Source organism: Brachyhypopomus gauderio, chromosome 6 (assembly GCF_052324685.1).
Source record: "Brachyhypopomus gauderio isolate BG-103 chromosome 6, BGAUD_0.2, whole genome shotgun sequence".
Taxonomy (NCBI): Eukaryota; Metazoa; Chordata; class Actinopteri; order Gymnotiformes; family Hypopomidae; genus Brachyhypopomus; species Brachyhypopomus gauderio.
This window is the reverse complement of record NC_135216.1, coordinates 23,504,252-23,527,172: the sequence shown is the minus strand read 5'-3', so window position 1 is coordinate 23,527,172 and position 22,921 is coordinate 23,504,252. Positions and strand designations below refer to the sequence as shown.

The 22,921-nt window shown below is 43.6% G+C and overlaps 2 protein-coding genes across 5 annotated transcripts in view; both read left to right on the top strand.

Annotated features, from left to right (window-relative positions):
* Positions 1 to 9,766, top strand: part of LOC143517366 (fibrocystin-L-like) — a 39,419-nt gene extending 29,653 nt beyond the window's left edge. For all 3 annotated transcript variants that reach the window (XM_077009779.1, XM_077009780.1, XM_077009781.1), the window contains 24 exons: positions 5 to 93; positions 186 to 343; positions 554 to 683; positions 846 to 964; positions 1,053 to 1,182; positions 1,312 to 1,485; positions 1,605 to 1,708; positions 1,956 to 2,082; positions 2,437 to 2,558; positions 2,657 to 2,747; positions 2,941 to 3,089; positions 3,242 to 3,364; positions 3,452 to 3,563; positions 3,803 to 3,919; positions 4,016 to 4,181; positions 4,560 to 4,792; positions 5,007 to 5,171; positions 6,218 to 6,375; positions 6,506 to 6,641; positions 6,857 to 7,204; positions 7,600 to 7,751; positions 8,192 to 8,338; positions 8,714 to 8,867; positions 9,163 to 9,766. In XM_077009779.1, the coding sequence (XP_076865894.1) occupies positions 5 to 93; positions 186 to 343; positions 554 to 683; positions 846 to 964; positions 1,053 to 1,182; positions 1,312 to 1,485; positions 1,605 to 1,708; positions 1,956 to 2,082; positions 2,437 to 2,558; positions 2,657 to 2,747; positions 2,941 to 3,089; positions 3,242 to 3,364; positions 3,452 to 3,563; positions 3,803 to 3,919; positions 4,016 to 4,181; positions 4,560 to 4,792; positions 5,007 to 5,171; positions 6,218 to 6,375; positions 6,506 to 6,641; positions 6,857 to 7,204; positions 7,600 to 7,751; positions 8,192 to 8,338; positions 8,714 to 8,867; positions 9,163 to 9,437 (3,679 nt within the window). In that variant the 3' untranslated portion in view covers positions 9,438 to 9,766. The remainder of the gene's footprint in view (positions 1 to 4; positions 94 to 185; positions 344 to 553; positions 684 to 845; positions 965 to 1,052; positions 1,183 to 1,311; positions 1,486 to 1,604; positions 1,709 to 1,955; positions 2,083 to 2,436; positions 2,559 to 2,656; positions 2,748 to 2,940; positions 3,090 to 3,241; positions 3,365 to 3,451; positions 3,564 to 3,802; positions 3,920 to 4,015; positions 4,182 to 4,559; positions 4,793 to 5,006; positions 5,172 to 6,217; positions 6,376 to 6,505; positions 6,642 to 6,856; positions 7,205 to 7,599; positions 7,752 to 8,191; positions 8,339 to 8,713; positions 8,868 to 9,162) is intronic.
* Positions 9,767 to 9,864: 98 nt separating this feature from the next.
* gdf6b (growth differentiation factor 6b) lies at positions 9,865 to 12,488 on the top strand. 2 transcript variants are annotated; one of them, XM_077009784.1, is made up of 3 exons: positions 9,865 to 10,062; positions 10,635 to 10,715; positions 11,055 to 12,488. In XM_077009784.1, the coding sequence occupies exons 1-3, from the start codon at positions 10,002 to 10,004 to the stop codon at positions 11,942 to 11,944; spliced, it is 1,032 nt and encodes a 343-aa protein (XP_076865899.1). In that variant the 5' UTR covers positions 9,865 to 10,001; the 3' UTR covers positions 11,945 to 12,488. The 2 variants fall into 2 exon arrangements, with proteins under 2 accessions (XP_076865899.1, XP_076865897.1); XM_077009782.1 differs by having other exon boundaries at positions 9,865 to 10,715.
* Positions 12,489 to 22,921: the final 10,433 nt, after the last annotated feature.

The following is a 22,921-nucleotide window of genomic DNA, read 5'->3' as shown; positions in this document are numbered from 1 at the left end:
GTAGTGTTTGGTCTAATGAATCATTTTGGAGATCATCCCCAGAAAACAACTTCACTGTGCCACAAGAGGGCGTTGATGTCATCATTCCAACCGGTGCTGTGCTCATTTTGTAAATATTACTAAAGAAAGGCTTACACACTTGAAGGATAGCATAACCCCTGGGGTTTACCCATTGGTTTCCACAGGAGTTTGGATGGTTTTGGACACTACCATTCCTCCCTTAAACAAGCTCACTGTGATGGGAGTCCTCGAGATTCCAGATGCCACAAACAACACAGCCAGCCGCAGTGCACGCAGCCTCCCTGATGTCGTCGTCCTGAATGCCACTTACATCTCCATCCAGGTCAGTCACCTCATAACAATCGCCAGAACCTTCAGACTTGTGTCTTTAACCACAACTGAACAAAATCTATTATACAAAAAAATACCCTTTCCTAACATCCTAATACACTTAACACCTAACACTGCATTGTGGCTTTCCAAGAGTCAGAAGAAACACCAGGGTTCAGAGGTGTCGTGCCTGAAGACAGGTGTCATTGCTCTTTACCCGCAGGGAGGGCATCTGTTTGCGGGCAAGCCAGACCAACCCTTCAGTGGTGAACTCCACATCATCTTGAGAGGAGATTACCACACCCCTGAATGGCCTCTGCCATCTGGTCCAAACCAAGGATCTAAAGTGTTGGGTATGAGAGTGATTGCAACATATTCATATAATATAATGAATATATAGAGCCAAAGGTTTCTGGTTTGTTTCCATACTATTTGAAGACTCCATAATCAGCTTTTTTCCCCATAATCATTCTAATCTGTTCCATTCATCTGATGGAAATGGTGCTGCCTTTTAGGTGTCTTTGGTAAGCTTGAATTGTATGGGATTCCACACAATGTTTATCACACTAAACTGGCCAACACTGCCCAGGCCGGTTCCAGACTGCTCTCACTCATGGAGCCTGTGGACTGGCAGGTGAGTAGACTTCTCTTCATGGATTTGTTTTGCTTGCTTGCATGTATTTACTGAGCATACTATTGAAGGCTCACCTTGATTTAACCAGGTGGGGGATGACATCGTGCTGTCTACCACCAGTTATGAGCCATGGCAGACAGAAACTCGCACCATCACATTTGTATCGGATGATGGCCGGAACCTCACCCTGGATCACCCGCTCGATTTCACACACATCGGTAAGTCTGCGCCCATATCACATTAATTAACAGCACCATCACTCTTCAGATCACGTTTAGAAGATTTAGAATAGCGCAAAGATAAATGTATGGATTGGCCTCTAACCATCTGTTTGTCTGGGTTTGTAGCGGAGAACTACGCGGTGCCTGGGACCTCACAGAATTACAGGCTGGCGGGTGACGTGGGTCTGCTAAGCAGGAATATTAAGATCATTGGGCAGGATTACCGGGGCTTGTATGTCGAGTCATTCGGGGCCAGGGTGCTGGTAGGAACCTTCTCCATGGGCGGAGTCAACTACAGAGGTGCATAGGTCCATCATAAACAGCAGACCACTAAGTGTTTTTGAAGTAACCCGAGCACTCCAGTTCTCTGCTATTTTTTGTGTGGTTTTTATGTGTTGGTATTTGTATGCTTTTCAAAGGGAAGGCCCAGATAAGAGATGTAGAGTTTTATCTCACCGGTCAGGAAGGATGGACCGACTACACTGACCCACGTTATTCTTTGGCTTTCCTCAACTTGGGAGAGGTGAGACAACCACAACAGTGTCTCTTACTGCTAACACAGGTAGAGCATGATGCTAGTAACACACAGGTTCAATGTTCAGGGGTGTAGCCATATGGTGAGATTTTTATTATGTATGTTGCTTGGCATATTCTTATTGATCTTGTTGTATTTTTGTTTTGTTTAGAACATTAGTATATTAATGAGATGTTAGAGAATTGGCACCTGTTGATTTGGCACCTCAGTGATTTGGAGGCCATTGTCTGTACAGGTGAACCAGAATGAGACCTATGTTAAAGGATGTGCGTTTCACCATGGCTTTGCACCAGCTGTGGGCATCTTTGGAACTAATGGCTTAAGTGTAGAGGACAACATCATCCACCATACCGTAGGAGAAGGTAGTTTCTTCAGTTATACCTCAGCTGACCTCTATATGAACACCCTCACAAAAGGGTCACTGTGACGGTATTGGGGTGCTCATGTTTTAAGTTCAAAATTCTGCAAAATAGACCACAGCACAAGGGCTAAGTTCAGGTTTACAATTTACCTAAAAAGCATATTTTGAAATGTTGGTGAGATGAAGTTATATTTCTAACAAATGATAGCAATAACCATGTCCTAGAATTTCAACTGAGGCATGTAGTTTTTGTGTGCTAGAAATTCAGATGTTTCAGATTCTTCTGGATGGTAGCCCAGATAAGACTAACTATTACCAGTAAAGCAATGTTATGGAAAGTTTTCTGTACTGATAGGAATCAGAGTATGGGGAAATAACATCACAGTCCGGAGGAATTTGGTCACCATGACACTCTGGCCAGGGTCATACAATGGAAGACAAGAGACCTTCAACTTGAACTGGAATGCAGCTATTGAGGTATGTGGAGGAATGATGTATGAACTACCTCAGCATCTATGCAAACAGCCTACTTTAAAAGGACGTGGACGCTGTCTCTGTTTCCTTTGTTGTTCAAGGCAAATGTAGGAACAAACGTAGTTCTTCAGGGGAACATTGTTGCTGGTTATGAGAGAGTGGGATTCCGGATCGATGGAGAACCCTGTCCAGGTAATGTGAAGATACAAGGTTTCGGCAAGCTACACTAACTGTCATAATGATGAATTCTGATTATTATATTGTACTTTCTGAAACATGATTCTGTTCACATTGCTACTAACTATCACTTTATTGAGGAAATGTAGATCTTCTATGCATTTGAATTAAAAATACTAATGTTAATCTTTCGGTACGGTCTAAATAGGAACGTTTAGTCCAGTGGCTCAATGGCAGAACAACGAAGCTCATGGAGGTCTGTTTGGAGTCTACTTGAACAAAGACGGGCTCCCTGATTGTCTCCAAATCCAAGACTTCACAGTTTGGAGAAACCTCGATTTTGGCATTTATTTCCAGGTATGATGACACTGCCTGCTTATCCCCCCACCTCTTCTATGGTACCTTTCTATAAGCGGTCCAATTCTTTTTTTAACATAGTTTGCATTTCTGTAATCTTTGTTGGTAGAGCATTATGAGCTTTCAATAAAGATCATATACATTCTTTCCAGGTGTCCATGAGAGTGCTCATTTCTAATGTCACTCTTGTTGACAATGGCATGGGTATTATGCCATTAGTCTATGAACCTGCTGCAGTCACTCATGAATATTCAAACAAAACTGTGACAGTCCAGGTAATGAGCTAAACGTAAATTTTCATATTGACTTACATTTGTTCTGAATGGAACTGAATCTAATAAGATCTTCCTTTTTTACGCAAGAACGCCTTAATTGTTGGCAGTAGTCCAAACCTCAACTGCAGTGACAGCCAGCCATTAAACCCTATCAACATTGCTCTTACTGCAAGCAGTAGAGCTCCCCGACCTCTAAATGGTATTTTCCATCACAAAGACGACCACAAAATGTTTACTCCACAATTTTATTCATGCTGTTCTATCTAGTTGCAGAATGCAATAGATACATTGTGTTCACAGCCAAACTTTATATTATCACCTTGTATGCATAGCTTCATTCATTCATGGTATATTACATTTGTGTAGAATATTGGCATTTAGTTGATTTATAATATGAATGATGTAATGATGTTCTGCTGTACCCGATGTGTGTGGTAGGTGGCAGGACAGGAATCTCATGGCCGACATTCGAGTCATCTCAGAACGGAGCCCCAACACACTCCCATGATGGGCTCATGAGCTACCCTGCCATCAGTGGGCTGTTGACCATCACCGGTAAGGTTTTGTATTTAATATTCATTTAGTCCATGGCCACCAAAGATAATGGGAGATAATGGTGGAAGGCATTTTTTTGTCATTGCTATTTTCCAGATACCACTTTTGTTGGGTTCAGGAATGTGTGTTCAAGCCAAACCAATTATATGTTTATGACCAATCCAAACAACGAGGATCTGGGCCACCCCATCAGCGTTGGGAGGATCACAAAAAGCATCAGCACAGACGACGCTCTGGTGTTCATTCACCATCCAGACCTGAGGCAAGCTGTGCTGCTACAATGCACTCATGTCCTTCTGTAACCGAAGATCTTCAGAAATAAATCTGTGATCTTCAGGCTCTTAGAAAAAAAAATGTTTTCTAGAATTCATCCTCAGATGAGCACCATTAAAGCAAAGTTAAAGCAAGAACTCCAAAAACCTTCAGCTTAAAGATAGAAGGTTCTAGATAATGCCCAGTTTCTTAGAGTGAAAGGCTATGTTATCAAATAGGTTTTCAGAAGGTTTTCAGAAGCCACTTCTGTTTGAACCACTTACAGAGAAACAGCCATTTATCAGGATATTTCTGCATTGGTGCTCGTGTTCACATGTACCCAAAAAATATGGTTCCAAAAACGTCTAACCTATGATTCTCAATACAGCAAAGTGAACCCCTCCGATTGTGTTGATATGGACTGTGATGGTAAGAAGAAGGCCTTGCTGAGGGACCTAGATGGTAGTTTCCTGGGGGCAGTGGGCACCGTGATTCCTAAATCTGAATATGAGTGGAACGGCGATCCCCGTCATGGCCTGGGAGACTACCGCATCCCCAAAGTCATGCTCACCTACCTCAACGGCAGCCGCATTCCCGTAATGACAATTGCACCAAATAAAGGTCCGTCTGAGAGTTTTTTATGAATATTTCATAATTCAAAGGACTGAAGACATAATAATAATAATGATTTACAGTAGAAACACTAAGATAAATTGTAAACTGTATGACTGTTATGAGCATTTTGTACAGAGACTGAGATCAGTTAATTCATCAATATGCAAGAAGGTGCATTAAAGAATTCTGCTTGTCACATGCGCACTATGCTGTCTTGCAGGCATAATCCGGAACAACTGCATATATATTAGCACCTGGCAGGCCTACAAGTGCCTTGATCTGGACTACCGGATGCTGGTCATCGAGAGCTTGGATGCGGACACCGAAACCAGACGCCTGTCTCCTGTCGCCGTACTGGGTGACGGCTACTTGGACTTGCTTAACGGTACGCCCAACTACTATATGAATGTGGCACACGTGCAGGCCTCCAGTCTTACAAATTCATTGCCATTTTTGTATAGGCTACATCTAGTATGCATATTTTTCAGAATCATTTTGAAAATTGTGGTCGCGAATGACGTATTTTGAAAGCCGAATCTGAAGTTTGGTGAACATGTCAGGGCTGGCTCGGCTGCCGCTCCTCCAACCACCACGAGAGGCACTCGAGTCAGTCCTAGACTCAATGGGCGTAATCAGTAGTGATCCGTTTCAGCCGTTGCTATGGCTTCTTAAGGAAGCTTGGTGAAACGTATCACTGCTGAATCGTTTTGGCTTGGCCGTTGCGTCCTCAGCTCTTTCTCTTGTTTCTCGATCTCGTTGTTGCATTCTCAGTTTTAAGGTGTCTCGCCACCTTGTTTTCTCTCCGTCTCTCGTTCTCTCTCTCTTCTCTGACTTTTCGCTTTTACTTATTCAAGTGTCTTTCTCCTGCGCCGCTTACTGGCCTCCCTTAAGTTTTCCTTCAGCTATTTATCTTCCTATCGGTTTATCTTTAATTTTGGGAAGGGTTTTGTTTTGTCGCGGCATTTGCCTGCTGTCAGTTACCTCCCCTGGTGTCCTTAGTTTCATTTTCACGCGTTTCTTCCGCGTTCTTTGAGTTGCCTTTATTATTTTTCTCCCATGCTTATATGGTTGAGTTTTCTTTTGTCTTTTCACGTGTTGATTATTTTCACGTTGTTTTCTGTTGGTAATTTTTCCCGTTTTTTACGGTGGAGTTTAGTTTTTGTGCGTTGAGTTTCCCGCGTCCTTTTGAGTTTGGTTTTTCTACAGTGTGTGTGTGTGTGTTTACGTGCACACTGTGGGATTTATATTCTGTTGACCAGCGTGTGTGTTCATTGCACGCATACAGTTTTCAGCCATTGTCTCCTGACTGCTTTATACGGCACTTGGACGGCACTTGGGTCTATCTCTCTCTGTATTTTCTGGCGCGGTGTATACCGATCGTACACCCGCCACAATGTCATTGTGTACCATACTGTCTGTCTGTCTGCACAGGCCCCCAAGACCATGGCTGGTGCTTTGGCTACACGTGCCAAAGGAGACTTTCAATGTTCCACAGCATTATAGCCACAAACCATTCCTTCGACATCTATTTCACTAGTACATCCCCACAGAAATTAAGGCTGATGATGCTCAATGCTGCTCCCAATGAGGTACAATGGCTCAATAGCAGCCATCTCGCCATATTCTACTCCTTGCTAATCTCTGACTAAAGAGAAGAGACAGGCAGCAGGCAGGGGCTACTGGCTCTTCAGATGTTTGTGTCTTGTGGTCTTTCACCAGGCTGTTCGGGCTGCTGTGTTTTACTCGAATCCTCAGCGCTTGGATGTTTATGTGAACAATAACCTGGTGGCTCCAAACAACGCAAAGTGGAATAGTGACCACACTAATTACATGTTGCTTCAGCCAACCTATCCTGGTACAGAATTTGCATAACGTTAATCCATGTATACATTTGCCCACAGTCTCACTGCTGACAATGATTGAGAATGGCGGTTGGAATTATGTAAAATGACATTGTGGCTGAAAACCACATTCTTTTCACATTAGTATATTGGATTGTTATATGCAAATCTTACACCATAATAGGAAAACAAATGTACAAATTTTCTCTGCTCCACTCTCCACCTCCAGATCAATACAAGCCTGGTTTTGACTCCTCCCATGGGTCCAACTACTTCGACCCCGATTACAAAATGTTGCACATCCTGGTGCGCGGCTCCGAGCCCGTGCAGGTGCGTACATCTCCGCTCCTGATCATCGCCTTCAACCTCCCGGCCATGACCGAGGCGGAGTTCTTCGGGGACAAGCTGGTGCGCAACCTGGCTCTGTTCCTGCGCATCCCCGCCAACATGATCCGCGTGACCAACATCGTGCGGGAGGGCAGCGTGGCGACCAGGCGAAGGCGCGCCACGGGCCTGACCGTGCAGGTGCAGATCAGTCAGCCGCCCACGAGCCAGCTGTCTGATAACAGCACTACCGGTAAGCCCGCCTCCCAGGACCTTCACATGCATGTGCACAAGCACACGCGTGTGTACGTGTTCCTGGAGCCCATCTGGGAGAGCAGGCAGAGCAAAGTTCTGGTGTTTATAAGACACCAACATCATGAGTTCCAGGGAGTCCAGACTTTTGCACTGACAAGTATGTAGATTACTGTTGATATGAGTGGAGGCAGAATATTTTCTATCTTTGCATGCAGTATACGTGTTGTTATAGCATAAAGTTTCAGGGCAGTGCTTCACCATCATCTGAGTTCCCTGTTTCCTCTGTACCTACTAAAAATTGAGTTGGGTCTGCTTAACACCCCCCCCCCCCCTCATCCCACCTCACACACATACACACACACACACACACACTCCACTCTATCCCACCTGCAGATGTGCAGCAGTATGCTTTGCTGAAGAGTACAGCTGACACCATAGGACAGGCCGCCGTCTTTGGCAACCTGAGTCAGTCCATCGACTTCAACGTGTCTACAGTGGGGTTCATTCTCCCATCACCTCCACCCACTGACCCATCGTGGAGCACAGTAAGATGCACATGAACCTTCAGTAGTCCTGTATAAACCCTGTGTGTGTCTACACTTTAGGTGTAGACACAATAAGGATCTTGAAAACTGGTGCTTGGTCTGATTTGTTTGGTACATTCTGTGCACATCATACTGTGCAGATTTCAAATAGATGGATGGATGGATGAATGGACGATTTGATTGATTGATTGATTTTGGACAGTGGTCCTTCATCAGCAGCACATGCTAAGCTCTAAGCATCATGTTTCTTTGGAAACCCTGTAAAGCCCCGTGTAATATACTGTCATTTATACAGTTATATAGGTTTATATTTAGTCTTGCCCAACTCCCATCATATCTTGAGCAGGTAATCCAGAGTTTTTAGAGTTAAAGTTCAGCAGTTACAGAAGTTCTGTTATAACACACAAGTTTGTGAGACCACATCTCTGCCTGCCCATCAGGTGGCCAGCCAGCAGGTGACACGAGAGAATCCGACAGTGAGCACCGTGAGCAGCGTCTCCGCCCTGAGGGTGCAGGTGGAGCCTGTGGCAGGATCACAGCCCGGCCCACTGAGCCAGCAGCCCTGCATCATGGCTGTGGACCAGCAGGTCAGCATCACAAAGCAACCACTGCACTTCAGCTCAGGATTTATTCATTGGATGTGTGTGATGGATGCACATGGGCATTTTACTGTACTTAAGTGCAGAAGGATAAAGTACAAATATTCAGTGAATATGCCAGTTCTTTGCTTACTGGACAGTTATAGTGTCATATGGCACTGACTGTGCTTGTTTTCACATCATCTCAAAATGAATATAAATTATTTTTAACCATCAGGTTTAATCAAGTGTGTCACAGCAGGGTGTGTTTGTGTGTGTGTGTGGGGGGGGGCAGACAATATTAAAGTTTTGTAACATTCATGTTGCAAATCTATATACTGCATTAGCTATGTCCTATCAGTACCCTGTGTATTTTGTCACCAGGGTAACTGTGTGTCACTGGGGGTGACAACACTAACAATTGCAGCCAAGCTACAAGACTCTAAGGGATCCCCAGTGAGTGGCCTATCCGGAAACACCACTATCCCCTTTGACGGTTGCTGGGCCAATTACACGGACCTGGCCATCTTCGCTACTGGTGGGTCAACACACATTGTGCAGCTTTTCAGAATCATCTTAGAACATCTTTTGACTTTTCATTGTATACAACCTGACCAAGATCTCCCTTAGACCAAAAATATATGTATTTTATATATATATGTAGCACCTTGTGTGAACATGATCTAGTATGATCTGCATAGGTCCTGTGTTATGCTTAGGTAATTTATGTGAACAGTGGTGTATATGTGGTAGTTAGAAACACTACAAATAGTCCCTTCTGTGCCTCTGGACCTCGCTTTCAACTTTGGGTTTTGTTTTTGCTTCATCCACAGGGCAGAACCTGATGTTAGCTTTCACTTTGAACACCTGGCAGGTCCAATCCAGGGCCTTGTCCTTCAACGCCATGTCAGGGAACGCAAGTTCCGTGAATACGAGTAGCACAAATCAGACCAGTAGTGGTGGTGCCTCTTCTAACGCAACTCTGACTAACACCACATCATTAGTGAACACCACCCAGAGCACAGGTTCCAGTGTCGCCTTGGTGATGGGGACGGTGAATGTAGCCACCCTGCTGGGTGCCCTGCTGCTGTTGTATTGTGTAGCATAGAACACTATAGACGTGTCCTGTGTGAAGCAGCCATCACGCTACCAAACTTACATTGATACCATTATACTGACCCAGAGCATCCAATATGTTTGAGAGATTCTGCTCTTTAAGTGGTACTTGTGGCATTCTCTAATGAAAGCACTAATGAAATGTAAATTCTCTAATGAAAATATGTAAAGGCAAAAGTGCCTTTACATATTTTTTTAAATATTCTAATCAAATCAAACTTCATTTCAATATTCACTCTTGTAATTGTTATACAACTCTTTAAAGCTACTATTTTATCTGCAAATATATATAAAATGTATCAATAAAATTGCAAACATGGACATGTCTTGTTTCTGAAATGTATCTTCTGAACATACTGTATCATCCTTGTAAGTGCCGGTGCTGGAGCATTATTGTGATTCTTCTGTGGTCCGCTAGAGGTCGTTAGAGCCCGTAGTCACATTCTACAATCTGCTTCGTTCATCGTTGGCAGACGCTTTGCATGAATTACGCTTGCACAGGGAAATTACGCTCTAACACAATTATTTAAAAGTATTGTTTTTGAGGTTTAAACGTATGTCTGGCGGATCTTGTGTTGGAAATCTTTTCAACCCTCGACCTTTTCATCCCACAGCAGGTTTGAAATTTTTCAAACCTTTAATGAATTATTTCCTGAAAGGACCCAAAAAGGTTTGGCTAATTTGCAGAATTGCCCGATATAAGCAAAAGCTGGGAATGTCGTAATGTCTAGTTTTATTGTTTCCGTGAAATGAGCGGGAGCGACCCGTTAACAACGCCGCGCGTGTATTTAAGGGCGGGTGTTCAGGGCTGTGAGGTCCACACAAGTGTGGGCTCGTTTAAGCTGCGCAGGCTCATATGCGCGCCCGTCACCCTCAAGTGTAATAACTGGTACCTACAGAATTTTTAAACTAGCCTACGTTTTCATTATGCACGCACGCCGATCACCAAGATTATTTTTTACTTTTCTGTTGCAATATCTGTGTCTTCACACTATTCACTTTTCAATTGCCCCAAATTGCATAGCAGATGCCAAGGTTGTCACTGACGGCCAAAGACCGCCGATCTACGTTAAAGATGCGCTTTCAGTACCACCGTTATCCAGAAGAAAACATTTGCCACGAGCGCTAAAAAACTCAGCTGAACCACATGACTATATGCTTTCTATTTATAAGACGTTTTCTGCCGCAGAGAAGTTGGGACTGAATGCAAGTTTTTTCCGTGCGTCTAAAGCTGCAAATACAATTACGAGTTTTGTGGATAATGGGCAAGGTAAGTCAGTTTGACTGTCAATTAAATATTTGACTACCTGATTTTATTTCAATTTGTACCTATTCCTATACGTTTGAGAACAAGTGTGGTTTATTATCGTCTTGTCACGATCTAGATCTCAGAACTAGATATGTATATGAAGAAGGACTTTGATTCGAACAGTCAAGCCATAAAAAACAGCAAAACAGACTAGAAAAAAACAATGTTATCTAAATTTTCCTGCATAGTATTATCCATAGCAATAGATTTGTGTATTTGTCATCACATTTATACTTGTCTGTATTGCCTTGCAGTGTGAAACCATAGAATCTATGAGCATAAATATCATTTCTATTTCAGATAACCCTTTGAATGCTCCGCTGTGGAAACAGAAATATTTGTTTGATGTGTCAACTCTCTCTGATAAAGTGGAACTGCTGGGGGCTGAATTGAGAATATACACAAAAGTCTCCGCAAGCTTCCAAGCATCAGAAACGGGTCCCGTGGAGATTCAACTCTATTCCTGCCAGTCCCACAGACTTCTAAACTCCAAGACTCTAGACTTGGAGGACTCTCAGAAACCAAGATGGGAGGTTCTAGATGTGTGGGACATTTTTACTGACCGGCACCTGCACACACAAGGGCAACACTTCTGTCTGGAGCTTATGGCCGCTCTCGACAACCCTGAGAGGGAAGCAGACTTGCATCATCTTGGATTTCACAGGCACGGTCGGCCGCAGCAAAAGAAAGCCATCCTGGTGGTCTTCACCAGGTCGAAGAAGAGGCAAAGCCTGTTCCATGAGAGGAGGGAGAAAATCAAACTGTCGTACCCAGACCGGGCCGAAACGGAGAAAGGTCCTCGGCCCAAACCCTGGAGGAGGCGGCGTGCGACGTCTGGTGGACGTCACGGCAGGCGGCACGGCAAGAGGTCTAAGCCCAGATGCAGCAAGAAGACGCTGCACGTGAACTTCAGGGACCTGGGCTGGGACGACTGGGTGATCGCGCCCCTAGAGTATGAGGCGTACCACTGCGAGGGCGTGTGCGACTTCCCCCTCCGCTCCCACCTGGAGCCCACCAACCATGCCATCATCCAGACGCTGATGAACTCCATGGACCCCGGTAACATGCCACCCAGCTGCTGCGTGCCATCCAAACTCAGTCCCATCAGCATTCTGTACACCGACGCCGGCAACAACGTGGTGTACAAGCAGTACGAGGACATGGTGGTGGAGTCGTGCGGGTGCAGGTGACCCGTGTGCTGGAAACAGGGGCGCATGCACACAGCACACCTGGCTCAGAGATCAGCGCATGAAGGAGTAGTGGAGGTGCTGAAAGAAACCGAGCTGGACTTCGTTGCTGCGTGTACCGTCACCAAAAGTTACATTTCTCCAACAGGCCTCACTCATGACACAGCGCTCTTCAATATAAAATCGACAGTTGCCTTTTTCACACCCAGCACGTTTACCTTCCTGTTTCTGTCGAGCGGGAGAAGAAAAGGAGCCTGTAGCCACATTCCATGTCCTGACCGTGTGTTTGGTTTCACCGCACAAAACACAAATCCACAATGTCGTAAATGCATTGCTTCACACTCTTTTGCGTACTGGTTTGTAAATAGCATGTATATTATGATTGTACAGATACAAATTATAATTTAAATTCAGTTAAGTTATTGCCCTGGATAAGTGCGACCGCTTACATGTTTATAACTTTGTTTTATACCTTTACTGTTTTAGAGTCCAGTTACCTTACTGCAATTCTTGTTTTTGAGCAGAATTGTTAGTATTGTATGCAAATGAGAACCACATGAAAGTTTTGTTCAAGTAATAAAACATGATACATTTTTTAACAGAATCTGGCTGTGTTTCTTACAGTTCTTTATAATAAGATAGCATTTAACTTATCTCAAGGATTTGCCTAAGTAGACAAGGAATCACTATCATAATATCAAAGCTCATCACTACCATAAGATAGACCTGGTATGACATTGGGACTGTTATTCATTCTTTACTGGCTTTTGGAAAGCTGAAGAATGAGGAAACAGTAAAGTGAAATAGCCAAATGAAGTCCAGTAAAGTACAATGGCCAAGGTGGAACAAAATGTGTGTGAGGTCCAAGATTAAAGAGTAACCTGGACGATGTGTGTACCTGCCTGTATCTTAGGCCAAAGAGGATATAGTTGCAGTGTTTAGTGAAGGTGAAAGAAGGGTCAACAGACACTTAGCATCACATGCACTGGGTGGCCTGGAGGCGTGAATAGATGGGTTGTACAGGGTCTCTCTCTCTCTCTCTCTCTCTCTCTCTCTCACACACACACACACACACAGACACATAGATTTGCAAAGAACAGACAAATGCACAGGGGGTAACCCCAATTGTACAAAGTTGGTTGGTTGCATTCATTCTCTGTCTGGCATAAGACAAAGCCAACCAACAATGCTACCCTCAGATTAGGCTTGCTTTTGGCCTAAGGTCAAAGGTCGAGTGTCCCTTTGTCTGTGGACTCTGTGAGCATTTCAAAGGTGCACATGCAGTAAAGAAAGAGGAAGCAATCAACACAGCCTGAGAACAAGGGAAAGGAATGCATAGGACCTTATAGCACGAGCTCTACGGCGTTTGGACACACTGTCACTCTATTCTTCAGAACAGAAGAAAGGGCCCAGATACAGGCATCCATGCAACAAAGTGGATACACTACAATGGACAAGAAGCCTAGGTCAGTCCTATAGGACATCTGGCGTGAACAGCCTGAACGTTGGTAAATGTTCACTTGAAATGACTTGATTTACCGACTCAATTTTTCTCTGTGTGTGTGTGTGTGTGTGTTTGTTGTTGGTTGTTTGTTTTATTAACTGGCTTTTATGTTACGGCATTAATGAGAACAGGTGTCTTAAGTCAAGAGCTGATAAGAATTAGCCAATCAGATTGGTCTGGCTAATTCCTGAATCTGTTTGCTTTCTGAATGAGAGTAATAGAGACAAGGACGTGGGGCTTTAGTCTTCTTCTGCTGTTTGCTCCAATTTCACTTCTTTGTTCACTGGCTCTCAAGAAGATGTCATTTTGTGTCAAAGAGTCAAACATTAGTGACCCAGAAGACATCCGAGAGAATAGAGGGGTGAAAAGAGGTTTGCATGGTCAACTCTGGGGACGAAAGTGGAATGGTGTGTTTGGATAGCTGTGCCCCCCACCCCCCCCTCAAAAACAAAATCGAGGGCAACAGGTTAATCTGCTCCAACTCGCTCCTGCACACTAAGTACTGATTTTAAACCACATCTAGATGTACCTAATAACCACATCAGCCTAGTGAATGAAATATAAATAGCCCTTTCCCAAATGTTTAGGGCAACGATTACAGCAAGGCCACGGAGCCAACCCTGCTGGTCATTTTTACCAAGTGGATTGAGACCATTACTCAAAATGGTTCTGAAGCGTGCTATAGACTGGTTTTCATTTCCACTCTACAGTGACGCCACACTCCACCATGGTGGGAGCTCAAATATGGTGGTCCCCCTGTCCATCCAACACATTAGCTGATCTGATCCATACATGGATGGCTAGTCATTTGTATGAAATGGTGCAGGCACATGAACCATAGGCTTAATGGTCCTAAACTCCACAAAGTGTCCACATTTCAGAACCAACCAGCATGCAGCACCATTGCCTGCTCTTTGACAGATCCGAGAGGCGCGGCTGCTAGCTGTCTGCTGCAGACGTCGAATTAAAGAGGCAGAGGAAGTGCCCTTCCAGCGCGCCCGCCCAGGTCACAGCCGTGCCGGCGGCTTTGCACTGTCTGTCATGGGATAAAGCAGCACGGAGGCATGCAGCTGTTTGCAATAGCCAGCACGGGGGAACATATGGCTCCGGTTGCTGCCGGAGTGGCGCTCCGTATGCCGGGTTTAGCTAGCCATGGATTAGCTAGCCTGCTTAGCGGAGGACTCAAAGTTACCAGGAGACAGGTCTGACCCTTACCCATGTGTTTTGACTGAATGATAATAAGCTCTGGACTTCTTTAACACGTCAGAGGCAAAGTTTGGATGACAGCGGCCGCAGTCTTGCTTTACAGCGAGTCGCTGGTGGAAATGCAAAACATATGGGGAAGGTCCACACATCCACACGTGAGCCTGGTCCTCTCCTGTAGTTAAAAGTGCCTGGAAAGAACCTCCAGTGAGGGCCCGGCTCACAAATCATGGCGGCATTTGCACATCAAATGGAAATGACACTCGACACAAGGTAACCCATTAGCGGCAGTGTTTTTTTTCTCCAATGATTACAGGCTTTGATTTACCAATAATGATCTACAGATTATTTTCTTTGCATTCTATCTTTGTAGCAAAACCTGTGACAAAAGTGAAGTAGCAAGTTAACTAAATTGGACAAACACACGTGCGCACATACGTACCCGCACACAAAGGTATGTTTGTGATGTGCAGAAGACGACTGGGTTAGACTGGTTGGACTGCTCTAATTGTCAGTAACTGCCAGTAGGTGTCCACAAGTTCAGCTAGATGAGAAAAAACAGACCCAAATGTATCAAGCATTAGAGGTTCCCTGAAAACTCTGAATGAGATCACGTTAACTATTTCAGACACAATTGAAAACAAGTTCTACTCATATTTGATCATTAACATTGTGTGTGGAAAGGGAGATTGGGGCTACAAAGTAGCTAATCTAATGAGATTAACTAAGGAACTAACAGAAATGACCCTTCCACTGTCCCACTCCCCTTCTCTGAGTCTCACAGACTACTACAATTAAAACACACACACACACACAATTAAATATGTATTATACACTGGAGATGAAAATTAGAGAACAACACACAATTTCCAAAATGTCATGGCCATTGTGTAGTCCTATGTGAAATTATCCTAACAGGAATGAAATGGCAATATTTTAAGCTTATTTCATAAATTTACATGTACGGTATTTAGCAGACGCTCTTATCCAGAGCGACTTACAAAGTGCTTTGCATCTGATCACGGAATTCATCCTAGGTAATAGCAGTGGCGGGGCTAGACTTTTTTTCAAGGGGTGGCCAAAGGGTGACCAAGGCTTTATCAGAGGGTCCATATACAAATGACAAACGAAAGGAAACACACATTTTCTCTTAAAATTACCATTTCCAGTGGGGTGGCAGTAGGGGTGGCAAGGGCTCTATTGGGGGTGGCAATTGCCCCCCCTGCCCTCCCTTTGGCTCCGCCACTGGGTAATAGTACAGATTTCAAGATACCCTTGAGTCAGACTACTACTAAACTACAGGAATCAATGTCATTACCTAGTGTTTTGATTAAAACAGGCTCATTTAAACAATAGTTAAACTTTTACCAAGAAGCATAACCATATACAGACATACAATTTAAGAACAACAAGTGCTATCTGTTGAGTTAGGGCTCTTTTAAGAACTCTTAAAATTGTAGGCCTATAATTCAGAGATGGGCACTCGAGTGAGTGACTCGAGTCAAAGTCGCACTTAAGTGGCCTACAAAAAGTCTTCAGACTCTCTAATGACTCTGACTCCTCCAAAATAACGGCTGGAGTACAGTATGTGAAGCCTTTGGCTGTAGGGAGTTTAAATCCTTGGACAAAACCGAGGGACGCAACATGTAAACAATGTGGGAAACAAATTAAAGACACTGGAACAACCACATGAAACTTAATAACGCACTTGAGAACACACCCGTATAGGTTTGTTTAGTTTACGTTAGACACTTAGCCGTCATTACTTAATATATTTAAACACACCGTGTATGTTTGTTAAGTTTACGTTAGACACTAGACTACAGCTAGCATACTAGCCACAATTAGCGTAGTGTTGTAAATTGTAAACAAATATCAAAACAACACCGATATTTTAAATTAACTGTAAATAAATTGAAGCATACAGTTATTGTTTTACATGAGTGATACGTGTGTAAATTAATGTATAAGACTTTGTTTACTTTGACGCTAGTATCTCGAGAACAGACGGACACCCCCAATTTCACCACCTCGTTAAGATTGTTGAACATGGAGACAAATAACCTCGCGGAAAGAAAATTAGTGATGCGTTCTGTACGATTTTGAGCACGCAAGTGATATTTAAATAGTTTTCACGTGTGATTTTTGCTAAAAAAATAAGATTTAAATGTCATTCCATTTAATTCTCAACGGTAGGCTATCGGCGATTAGAGTACGCAAAATGTGGAAGTGGACGATAATGGATGTCGGCCGACAGGAGCTAGCAAGGTAATATTTAAAATTTTTACTTTCCGTCTTCTAAGTCCGTAACCTTATCCCGGTATTGACTCGAGACTTGACTTGGACTCCAGCCTAAATGACTTTGACTTTGTGACTTATATGGTTGCCACCTGTCCCGTTTTTTCCGGGACTGTCCCGGTTTTCACAATTAAAATCCGTCTTATTTTCTCGCTGTGTCCATTTTACACCCGCCCCTGGTAACATTTTACGTTCGTGACTCCTTTGCGTTCATCAATAAATCAGCCAGCAATTTTCATGCAGGAAAATGCCCACTGTCACACAGCAAAATGCGTAAAGCAGTTCCTTGAAACTGAAAACATTTGAAACAATGAAATGGCCTTATCTAAATCCAACAGAAAACCCTTAGAATAGAAAATCCTTGGTGCCAAAGTTATGGCTAAGGAACCCACAACAGTCACAGTATTGTGGAAGAGACTAGAAGAAGAGTGGACCAAAATCACACCAGAGCAGTGTGAGAGACTACTGATGTATTTTGTAAAACACTGTGCTAGGGGCATGGTGTACCCCTTACAAAAATATAGATTAGCTACATTATTTCTGGAAAAAATACATTCATACATTGTTCTCTAATTTTGATCTCCAGTGTAAATACATATTTAACACAGATCTTCTAATCTATTTTAAAAGGTTAAATGGATATTTGGGGCTAGCTGTACAATGCAGTACTTTAAGTTAATTTTCAGATGTATTCAGTAGTATTACTATCAAGTAAACCCCCTGATCAGCAGTTAAAATCCTATTTGTGTAATGAGCATTATTTGTAACAGAGGTGAAATAAGGTTTTCATCTCAAAAGTCAGCAAAACGTTTATTGATTGTGAAGCCACTGGTCTTCTGAGGGGAAACCAGAGACCCGTTCTACTCCACTCAGGCTCACATCTGAATCTCGTGTGAGAAAGGCGGAAATAGGTTTTGGCACTAGCTGGCCGGAGAAGGAAGTGTTTTGTGCTTGAATTAAAGATGGGGGGTGGCGGGGGTTGAGAATTCAGCCACTGGAATCAAATTCGCCACTATCAATGTCAAGGCTGCCCATTCTCCCCCACACTTCCAGCAAAAAAGACTGAGCGTTTCCAGTCTGGTCACAACACATGGGATTTGTGTCCATTTTGCCAGATGCCTTGAACTAGTTTAGAATTTATTCATGTATTCCTTTAAGGTACAATTCACATTTCTCAAAATTTTACACATTTTATTATATCTCTTTGAAGGAGGCAGGGATGTTAATAAAAATGTTTGAGCAAATAGTGACCGATCCCTATACATCATCACTGTATATTGTATGTTGTATTTTGGGAAACACAAGATTTAAACTTTGGGCTGTGGAACTTTGCTATGTTTTCTGTTTCATACAAATGTGTGAGCCTGCTTGGTCATGCTGTCCTGTTTAGTCTGTGTTCAGGACTCTGGTGACAAAGCTCACAGCCTCGTGTTGATGAATGTTGAAGGATCCTGCTGGTGTGCCAACCCCTAAACACCTATGATGGACTGGCGGGACACCTAGACGAACAACTGTCCAACGTCTGCAACCAGTTTATGAAAAACACACCATATTAGATGTAGTTCATCAAATACTATGAGATCATGGGTTTTTCCTGCTAGGTCATTAACATTTGGCATAACAGACTTCTAATACAAAATGCTTTTCTCTATTAGTTGAACATCTAAACATCGCAATGACTGCTCCAACTAAAAAAAAACTACCATTAATGCAAATGGCAGGCATACACATAGAGAAGGTCTTTAACATGCTAGACTGAGTGTAAGCTTTAAGCTCACTCATCTGACCTTAAGGTGTTGACTGCTCAGATAAAGCTGAGCCTGGAAATGGAAGCCTGTTCCCATGGAGATTCAGGCATACATTTAAAAGCCCCTGCAACAGGTCGCTTGTCGAGGGTCAGGAGGTCAATTGCCTGGTAGTGCCTAATGGTAGCAAATAACATCAGTCATCTCAGCCATGGCCGCGGCGTGGCTGGCGGACGCACTTAGAGGAATGCAGGGAATTCCAGCGGAGTGGAGGAGGGTAAAGTGGTGGGGGAAGGCAGACACAGACACGGGACCCTTGAAGTTGGAGACCAGTGTCACCCCTTGAGTCCCTCACCGTGGAGGGTGGGGGGGGGGGGGGGGGGGGGGTGGATGTGCTTTCATCACCTAGTCATCGCTGGGGCTATTACCACTTTAATTCTGAAAAAAACCCGAAACATTTCGTATTAGCTTGTGTGACAGCTTACCCGTGACAAGTGGTGATTTGCGTTAAATCAACAGTATGTGACTAGTGGGAAGAAATTGTTTAACATGGCTAGCTATTAGGATCATACAGTCCAGAGGACCAGTGGATTTATTTAGCAACATCCATCATGGGCCTTATGTACAGCGCCTTGAGGAAAAGTGTTATGTTTAAAAGGGATTACCACATGAAGCACTATTACTTAATGCCAAAGTGTGCATGAGACTGGCGCTCAGTAACATTACCTAACCCTAGTTTACTGCATCATTTGAACATTTCTCAAATAGTGGTAAAGGCACATGTCATCGCCTTCAGATGGTGGAAGCTACATGCATTACTTTTTTTACTTATATAATAATAAAAATACAAGTATTTGTTTTATCATGCATTCGCAACTAACATGCTGCTTGTGTTTTAATCAGTTTTCCACTGAATATCACTGCCACGTCATGGCTATAGAATTAGGGTTATATTCCCTTTTATCAGGAAAAAAATACTTTCTAGCTTCTCATACATTACAAATACACAGTAGCATCTCCAAATTACATGAAAGTATATGCTAATACAATTTTTCTGTTATACTGTATTTTAAAAATTAACAGTTTATGGTGCCATTGTACAAAAGCCTCACAAGGTGGTTAAGTAAACTGTCAAAAGTTCATTCCAAGCATTCCTGCATTCTACCGATGCCTTATATTACTATCGTTTCCAGGCCTCTCTCTCTCTCTCTCTCTCTCTCTCTCTCTCTCTCTCTCTCTCTCTCTCTCTCTCTCTCTCTCTCTCTCTCTCTCTCTCTCTCTGTCTGTCTGTCTGTCTGTCGGTCTGTCTGTCTGTCTAAGCGTATTATCACTGCCAGTATGCTGTTCCTGCTGAGAGTTAACTTGGTGAAGTAACAACCTGCCTTGAGTCCAAAGTCAACACCAGGCAGAACCTGTCAATCACTTAATACACTCCACTGGCACTAAAGCCTGATTGGGTACAATTAAGCTCTTGGAAACAAATGACATCAATCCTCCGCGGACGTGCACTGGAAGGGGACTGATTATTTGCTTTAGCTGGATAAGCTGATTTAATTTTCGGTCCTTTGGAGTGCCCAGGGGGATTCGTAAGCAGCATGAAGCATTATGGTCTGACATCGGACACTTTTAGCATTGACTCAGATGAAGCTTGGTCAGCCCAAACGTGGCTCCGCAAGCACGATCGTTCTGACCAAGTCTGCTTTTAGCGGTCAGAGCCCGTTTCTCTGTTATACAGTTTAAAGCGCAAACACATATATACGCGTGTCTTTTTACGTGTGTATATATTACACGGAGGGGACGTGCTGGATTACGTTTTCATGACTGTACCGAGAACATCTGGTAATGCATCGCATTGTTGGGGGATTGTCTGAAGTATAACTGGTCGAGTCTTTACAGGCTATTTGGAGGATTAAGCATTAGCTCAACTGCTGAGCTGCGAATATCACGCACTGGTCCCGGTGAGATCATGCGCGAGCGCCGCCTGGTTCGGCCCGTCCGCTCCAAGCGAGTGTGGATGAAACGCAGCCGCTAACTCTGCCAGTATCCACTCTAATAACTCACATGTTGAGTGTTTATATACGTAGAATTACAAATAGACCGTGAAATGGGAAATAACCGAGGGCTGTGCTCGACCAAATCCTCTCTTCTTGAATATCACTGCATAGGTACCCGATGGGCCGGTGTCACGGCACCTAATTCCTCAGAGCGATTAACGGTCTTTACATCAACGAGGCCTGCGCCGCTTCAGTACGGGGAACCAGTTGCTAGTTAAACACAGAAGAGTTGTTAGTAAATGCAAACACACTGCAGACATTTATAAGCAAACACTGCGGTTAGTCTGCATGTTTGGCTGGTCAAACAAGGGCTTTGGCCAGATGACCTGGGGGAGCAGTGGCACTGGGTAAATACAAACCACCTGCTAAAATTCCCCAGAGGTTCCCAGCTTGTCAAAGAAGAGAGCATCACTTGTTAGCTAAACAACAGACTGTGTTGAAACTAAAGCCAGGGAGAGAGAGAGACTAGAGAGACACTGGGGGAAAAAACCTCAGAGATGTGCCTGCAACACCGCTGCTTGATATTGTGATGAAGACAGGGCAGGGCTTTTCAGCACAGCAGTGACCCAAACATTAACGACGGTAGCGGTCCACACTCGCTTTCAAACACGGACTGCCTCGGCAATCATGCATTTATATATAAACCCGATAAATGGTTGGATCAAGGCAAAGTTGGAAGCAGAGCCAACATCAGGGTCAGGGCCGTGTCAAGTGCTTGCATGCATCCAGCTAATCTAATGGAAACGCTGGCAGCCTGCGCACGGACGCTCGTCCTTTCCTGTGGGATCGGTCTCCTCCCGGGCCACGGCGGCTCCACCGGGCGCAGCTGATGGGAGCCGTCCTTTTGTTGCGCCTTCACCTGCGCTCGGTTTATAATGCGCTGTTGTGTTGTTCGGCCTCCTCGGCTGTGAACCCGAGAGCACATCAAAGAGGCACAGAGGGAGCGATGACAAGGGGCTCCGCGAATATATCTTTTCACCGGGCACAAAATGCCAAGATCGAGTTCCCCTAGTAAAGGTGCCCGGCTATCACCGATAACGCCTCTCAATGCGCAGGAGTCTCTGGAAACCCAGGGCCATTATTCTTCCACCTCAGCACAAGCAGAGTAAGGGGAGAAGGCGGAGCTAGCTGGTGAGGGTCCGCGACACACACACACACACACACACACACACACACACACACACACACACAGGGCCTCCGACCTTGGCGGCAGAGTGTTTGAATGTGACAGCAGTAAGGCAGCACGGGTGTTAGAGGCTCTGTTAGTGCACAGGCACATCAGTATCGCAGGAAGCATGAAAATAAGAGCATAAAGAAAGAGTAATGACAAAAAACAACTGAAAGGATGAAGTAGATGAAAGAATGAACGGATGAAAGAAACAACAAATGAAAAATATACGTAGGGCCTATATAAGTTTCCAGAGAAGCAGGACATTTGAGACAGAGGTCTTTCATCAGCTGTGCAAGCAAAGGGCTTCATATATATGTTCTATTTATCTCCTCTATTTATACTGCAGTAACTGCATGTGTGTATGTGTGTGTGTGTATATATATATATATATATATATATATATATATATACACACACACATGCAGTTACTGCAGTATAAATAGAGGCAAGCAGTGACTGATGACTTTAATATTATGGCGATTACATTAGCAAAGTGTGGCTCTAAAATTCAAAGCTTTTAAACAGCGTATTCTTTGTTCTAATGACTGGATATTCTATAGGTACTATTAAATACCTATATTATTAAATAGGTTCATTTACAAAAATCCTATAACTGTAGCCCATATGTTCAAGAATGCATTTGCGGCCAGACTCACTTGCCTTTAGAAAATCTACATATTTCATTTTAGATACAGATTAAAGCATTGGCACTAAATTTGTTCACTTTCCAGATATTCACATAGCAGTGCTACATAACAATGCAACGTATAGGTTACAGATTTTCACATTTCTTTACATGCGTCAGCAGGGGATTCAAATACTAATTATCAGATCTATGTGAAATTGTAACTACATCTCAAACATTTGTTTAAGCTAATTAAGAAATCCCTTGCAGTTGCGTCATTGAACATTCATATACCGACATATAATACACCGACACATCAGGCAACGTTACATAAACCACTTGATTGTGAATCCTGAAACATGGCAAATCGGTCTGATCTT

What these genes read in the sequence shown, in the direction of transcription:
- gdf6b (XM_077009782.1), top strand. Translation starts at nt 10,373, where the DNA reads ATGCACGCACGCCGATCACCAAGATTATTTTTTACTTTTCTGTTGCAA. An exon ending in TTTTGTGGATAATGGGCAAG is followed by an intron (nt 10,716 to 11,054) that starts GTAAGTCAGTTT and finishes TTTCTATTTCAG; the next exon opens with ATAACCCTTTGAATGCTCCG.